The sequence below is a fragment of the Poecilia reticulata genome, chromosome 21, assembly GCF_904066995.2.
Source record: "Poecilia reticulata chromosome 21, P_reticulata-male-v2, whole genome shotgun sequence".
In the NCBI taxonomy this organism is placed as follows: Eukaryota; Metazoa; Chordata; class Actinopteri; order Cyprinodontiformes; family Poeciliidae; genus Poecilia; species Poecilia reticulata.
Window position 1 is genome coordinate 7,519,430 of NC_088850.1, and position 6,210 is coordinate 7,525,639.

Consider the following 6,210-nt stretch of genomic DNA (forward strand, 5'->3'; position numbering starts at 1 on the left):
ACAAAACGCCAATAGACAAGATTGATCTACATTACTTTATTAACCCGACTGCATGCTCAGAGCTCAATACAATCTGACAACCCAAAACTTTCACACGGGCTCTACTTTCACAGAGTCCGTGTGAAAGTAGCTATAGATAGAAAAGTTGAACGGCACAAAATAAGTGACAAATGCAGCTTTTTCCAGCATTTGGAAAGTACTGACAAGCATAATTCTGCAGCGTTAAATATGCAGTTTGAAAACTAACACAAGTAGTTTGGTCTTTTGTTACAAATGCAACTTGAAAATAAGAAAAGCATCAAAACAATAGAAGTTTTATGTTAACATCCAGCAAGAAGAAAAACATAGAAAGGCAGCATCAGTGTCCCTTTAAGCCACAGCATTTCTACCCTGGCAGAAATGTTTTAAAATATGTATATGTGTTCTGTAAAGGTGCAAGAACGTTGCCTAAACATGATGGATCGGGCAATTTTTACCAAACAGGAGAGAGCGGACCGTTACGTGTTCAAGGCCAAAATACAAAAGTATAAAAATACAAACACGGCACAAAGAGGAATAAACAAAAATTATGTAAACTTTATTAAAAATGTATTTATTCCTGACTGAGCCTTTAAAAAGGAAGCAGAGGCAGATAAAAGGTAACAATAGCTTTTTTTCTGTTTAGAATTAAAAGGGGAAAAAAAACGTGGGTTGTATGAGGTAACTATGCTGTGAAAATACATTTTGGCAGAAATTATATTCTCACCATACATATTGCAAAATCCTTAAACTAAATTCTAACGTTTTCTTCAGTGGGGCACTTTTAAAGTGGCGGTATTGTGTAAATATCGACTTTTTTGAGCTTTACATCATGTTATAATGTTATTCCATCATTAGAAACATAACTGGAGTACAGCTTTGATTCTTTCATGCATGTTTGAGAAATCCTTTAATCTCCACTGGCAGCCGTTTGGGTTTGCAAAACACTTGTTCACACCAGGTAATTGCTCCAAACTAGCGGGAGCAGCAATTAGCAAGCACCTAGAATGACGACGTGCTGAAGGCAGAGTCTCGGAAAGAGCAAGGAGTTTCTTAAAGAAATAAAGCCTCAATTTCAAAGCATTATATTGTGACATTTTACATACATGGCATTTTTATAACAATTGAAGGTGACATAGCTACTTGATGATGTTATAAAATGCCCCTATGTGTCCGTAAAATACATAATACATAAGACTCTTTAAAACATGATCGATTTGGAGCAAATCTCATCCTATCCAGATAAATTAGTGTAGTGTATGTCACTTGCAAATTACTCTTCTTTTTTGGGCTCCTCGATGAGCTTCCCCTTGTTGTACTTCTGTCCAATTCCATAAGGCACATGTGCAGATATGGTTCCCAGCTCATTGGCCCCCTCAATGTGGAACATCTGGTCGTCGAAAAAGATGTGAGGTCGGATTTTCTGCAACAGAGGGCCCTTGGGAGCCCCGGCCAGAAAAAGGGCCTCGTCGATCTCCAGGCCCCAGCTGCGGAGGGTCTTCAGGACTCGCGCGCCGGAGCTGGCTGCGCTGCGGGCCGTGACCAGGAAGGTTCTGATCGGGCAATTCAGACGCTCGTTCTTGGCATAAAATTTTCTCTGGAGCTTACCGAGGGCCTCCAGGAAACACTTTAATGGACCCTGTGTGAAGCACAGAATCGGGTTAATGTCCCGTAAAATGAGTAGTGTGACAACAGACGTATTTTAAAAAAAAGCTAAGAATTAATTTCTCTTAAACTTTTTTTTGTTAAATCCCAATACAACCACAAACTATACTTTTTAATTTTACAAATACAATCGGAAAAGTGCTGCATGCAACTGCAGTCAGACCTGATTCAATTCTGTGATTTTTAAGTGTTCACAAAATTTTGAATTGGATTTACTTCGGTCCTTTGACTAGGCCATTCCAACACATGAATATGGTCGTATATTTTTGTTTGTCCTACTTGAAGGTGCAGTTCAAATTTTAGCTCCATCAATCATCCCATCAACTATGACCTGTGTTTAAGTAAAAGATAAACACAGGTCCACAACTCGTTGCTATTTCTTTAATAAGTGCACAGCTTAATTCCAATGGGACTGCATTATTAGATCGAGTTGGCTGTATATAAGATGGATCATTTTTTTGGAAAGTGCTTTGAGAGGACATTTGTAGTAAATTTGCACTACATAAAAGAAATGAAATTAATTCAACTCCAAATTGTCATGCTGGGTTTTACTGAAATTTATTCAAGGGTCTAACAAGTAAAAATGGGCTGAATACATATACATGCAACACTTTTAGCATTTTTATTTGCAAAACCTTTGATTACCAATGGATTAGTCCCCTTCTTAATTATGTGCTATGTTGTCTCAGTATAATCAAGGTTTGCTGTTGCAAAACCATTAAACCATGACAGGGAATGAACAGTTTTGCATGGTTCTCTACAGCAGGTTAGACAGGTTCATAACTGCATCTTCACATCCAGACTGGTTGTAACAACAAGAATATAGATCTGTGTGCAAGTTCAGACATTTATCACACTTCACTGATGAAGAGAGAAAATATGACTAATGGAAGAAAAAAGAACCTTAAAAGTTGAAACTGCAACAAAAGTCATTTTAAAGCTATGTAAAAGAACTGGGCTGACATGTTGCGCAGAGTCATGGCGTTTGTGTTATTTTAAGAAGACGTGTGATCTCATTTTTGTCAGGTATCAGAGATGTTGCACGTAGACGACAGTGCCTTTTTACCTGAGCCAAAGGTTGGTTCTCAAACTTTTTCTCATGCTCAAAGAAAGTGTCGAGGCCGTGCTTCTTCACAATGATCTCCGACTCGTCTGAGAAGAGGACGGCGTCACCATCAAACGCCACTCTCAGCTGAGTGTCGCTCAGATCGTTCTCCTGTTTTGGCATAAACACGGTGGCTGCAGCAATCCCTACATGGAGTAAAGAAATGGTAAAAAAAAAAAAAAAAATGACGACATGTAAATGTTCTGTTCTTGGATTTCTACCGCAGGCTAATGTCAGCCCTATATTTCATTATAAGATGTTTGAACTGACGCTCAACTTCAGATTTCAGCAACCACATGAGTGGATTTCACCAAAAATAATAGTGACTCGCAAAAGCTTCCCTACTGCTTGAATGTTTCCACATTTTGCAATGTTATGATCACAAACTTCAGTGTGTTTTCTCATTTCCTTTTCAGTTCCTGGTTCTTTGTGGTTATGCATCATTTTGGATAAAAGCAGCAAATCCTGACATTTAACGATTTGAAACTAGTAAATATGGTCCCATATTTGATAAAAGAAATATTTTTATTAAGAATATGCAAATTAATTTTTTAGATTAGACAGGAGGAGCCTTAAATGCTACTCTTAGCTGCATGTTGCCAACAGTGACATGAGGGGTTCCCCCCCCCACTTATATAATGTCTTGGTTTTTTGTGCACATCTTCATGAGAGGTGCCAATAATGATGGAGGGTAACGGTATTAAATAAATTTTTAAAATAAAAGTTGTGTTAAATGTCCGAGCTGTAATAAAAGGATATCTCCTCTTACCTTCCTCTATTGCTTCTGTAACTTTGTCTGCACTTTTTGAGAGGTAAAGGTTCGTCATGTAGGCCTTCAGGTAACCTATAGGACTTTTCCCTCCAGTCATACAGAATCTCTCTATGGTCAAACCTGAAAGAGCATCAAACATATTAGATATGCATGAAGAATGAAACCCCAGCTCTAATGAGTTCTCTTCTTGATTATGCCTGCTGATGTAGCGAGGCGGTGAGACGTTGCAGAGCTGAACGATTAACAATGTTTGGTTAAGAAACGCAGCGTACCGTAGTGATTAATGCTGTTAATGAGGCGCACGCCGACTTGAGCGTGGTTGTTAGTCATCAGGACGATGTCAAACAGCTCCTCGCTGTCGGGGTAAAGGTTCCTAAGTCGAGTGTTGACATTCATGAGAGCCTGCAACACATATCACACCTTCTTAACTCAAAGAAAAGAAAGGATATTGAGGCATTGTGTTACACCTGAGGTAACAGCAGTATTACAAAAGGTTTGCCATTCTTTCCCGTTTATATAAATTACACAATATATGCTCTGACTGTGGAAATAAATGACTTTAGTGGTCTTGGAATCACATATTTCCTATATGAGATAGGAATAATGTGTTATAGAAGCAGTGCAAATGAACGGACGGGTGGATGGGATTCAACTCAACTCATGTTCCACTTCTGGAAAACAAAATTAGGTCAGATATTTTCATAGCACCACTGTCAAAAATAAATAAATAAATAAATTAAAAAAATATATATATATATATATATATATATATATTGTTGCTTGACATGATAACCTTCAATTGTGGACTTATTTATTCCAAGAAAACAATTGCACAATAATTAACACACAGAGGAGCAGCATCCAAAACAAAACCAATGTGAAAATTCCCAATTAAAAAAAAAAAACTTTTTATGGGAGTCAGAGATTGAAAAGTAGAAACCTGTTAGGCTGTTCGGTCTTTTGGCATTTACTTTGCAAAATACTCTAAAAAGTGTTCTAGTAGTTGTGACTGTAGCTCTGTGATTCTCATAAGTTACTGACTCCTAATGCAATAAACCTAAAAGAGTTTGATTCTTCCGGTGTATTTGAATGACTGGGTCACATCAACATAACAGGTTTGGCCAAGTTACAATAATATCATGACTGATGGCTTGTTGCCAGTATTAGCTACAACTGGAATGCCTTAAAAGGGTCCACGCCCGGAGTTACAGCTGTTTGCCACTCCCTGAACGACAGGCCTACCTTTACGAAAGGGAATGCAGGTCCCGGCTTTAACGGATCGTTTTCATGTTCCACCTGAAAAGCGACGTACTTCTCCACTCCTTCATCCACGAAGATTTTCCTCTCTGCCACCATGTTGAAGAGGGTGCGAGAGGAGACCGCGATGGTTACCGCGTTCTGGGGTTTAGGCTGACACAGACAGAGGAAGACAGAAAAACCATTACCGATGCTCAAACTAGACTACTTTAAAAGTCATAATGATAGAGATAAGGAAAAAACAGTTTAGTGATAAACTCACCGGCCTCGGTACTTTGGTCTTTAGACTCTCAAAGAAAGCTTTAGCTGCTTCCCAGTCTTGTTCATCTTCATTTTTAACGGTTGCTGTTTTTTCCTCTGGTTTAATTTCGCTCATTTTTACAAAAATAAATAAATAAAACTGAAGTGAGTCGAAATAAAATCTAAACGAAACTCAACTAAGTAGCGTGCAGTACGCTACAGTTACTGTGTTGCACCTACTAAACTTTACGGAAGTGTAAGTAAGGAAGCCCGATGGGAGTTCCCATAGTTCCTACCAGCAGTGACGCAAGTTGTCATGGCAACACTTTCACCGCACGTGTTTATTGACTACCACAGTAACACGTTCTATCGACGGCTGTGTACAACTACAGTAGTCACCAAAAATAAACTAGCTTCCTATTTATGAAATAGCCTAATAATGAATAACTGTTGCAGAAGAAGAACATTGTGCAGGCGAAACTGATACAGACGTCACAATAAAATGGAAACAAATGAATTAACAAACTGTTGAAACTTTACTTAAACTCGGCTAAAGGTTAATGTGGTCATTTAAGCGAAAGAAGACGTACTTTGCTTTTGCATAATGTGAGCAAATTAGAATTGTGTGTAAAAATGCAGAGAATAGAACTTTTATTGGCCTTTATGGAACACTATTGTACACAGTTAATAATGCACATCGCCATAAATACAGCATCAATAATCTTAAGTATGGTCATGGCAGTATCATGCTGTGGGAATGCATGTCCTACAAGAATGCTAGAAAGAGTAGTTGGATGGATCTACAAGACAACTCTTTATTGGAAATGTTTCAAGGGGATATTTATGCAAGACACATTTGTATTAATAGAGAGCAATCTTGGAAGAACTGTAAAAGGCTGCAAACTACTAAATATTAACATTTATATAAATTAAATCTGAACGCAGACATATAAAATTGCACAGCAAATAAGCAAGCGGCACTTTTCTTAATGTGAGAACAGTATATCATTCTAGCAATATGTGCAAATATGTTATAGAGACAACCCTAAGACATGAAAATTACAATAATTTTAATTTGTAAAAAAAAAAAATGTTTACAATAATGGACTAGGTTGTGTTGGTTTATCACGTAAAGTCCTAAAATAAGTGACAA

General features: G+C 37.8%; 1 protein-coding gene across 1 annotated transcript; it reads right to left on the reverse strand.

Annotated features, from left to right (window-relative positions):
• Nucleotides 1-21: 21 nt before the first annotated feature.
• On the reverse strand, nt 22-5,628 carry nt5c1bb (5'-nucleotidase, cytosolic IB b). Its single transcript, XM_008397454.3, has 6 exons — nt 5,080-5,628; nt 4,803-4,970; nt 3,833-3,962; nt 3,558-3,680; nt 2,750-2,934; nt 22-1,657 (listed from the first exon to the last, which is right to left on the reverse strand). Exons 1-6 carry the CDS (start codon nt 5,191-5,193, stop codon nt 1,292-1,294), a joined length of 1,086 nt encoding a protein of 361 aa, XP_008395676.1. The 5' UTR covers nt 5,194-5,628; the 3' UTR covers nt 22-1,291.
• Between the last annotated feature and the right edge of the window lie 582 nt (nt 5,629-6,210).

Excerpts from the sequence above, each read along its gene's own strand:
- nt5c1bb (XM_008397454.3), bottom strand. The coding sequence starts at position 5,193 with ATGAGCGAAATTAAACCAGAGGAAAAAACAGCAACCGTTAAAAATGAA. Across the intron at positions 3,963-4,802 it reads CTGCATTCCCTTTCGTAAAG|GCTCTCATGAATGTCAACAC; the intron begins GTAGGCCTGTCG and ends TATGTGTTGCAG. Across the intron at positions 3,681-3,832 it reads TAACAGCATTAATCACTACG|GTTTGACCATAGAGAGATTC; the intron begins GTACGCTGCGTT and ends ATGCTCTTTCAG.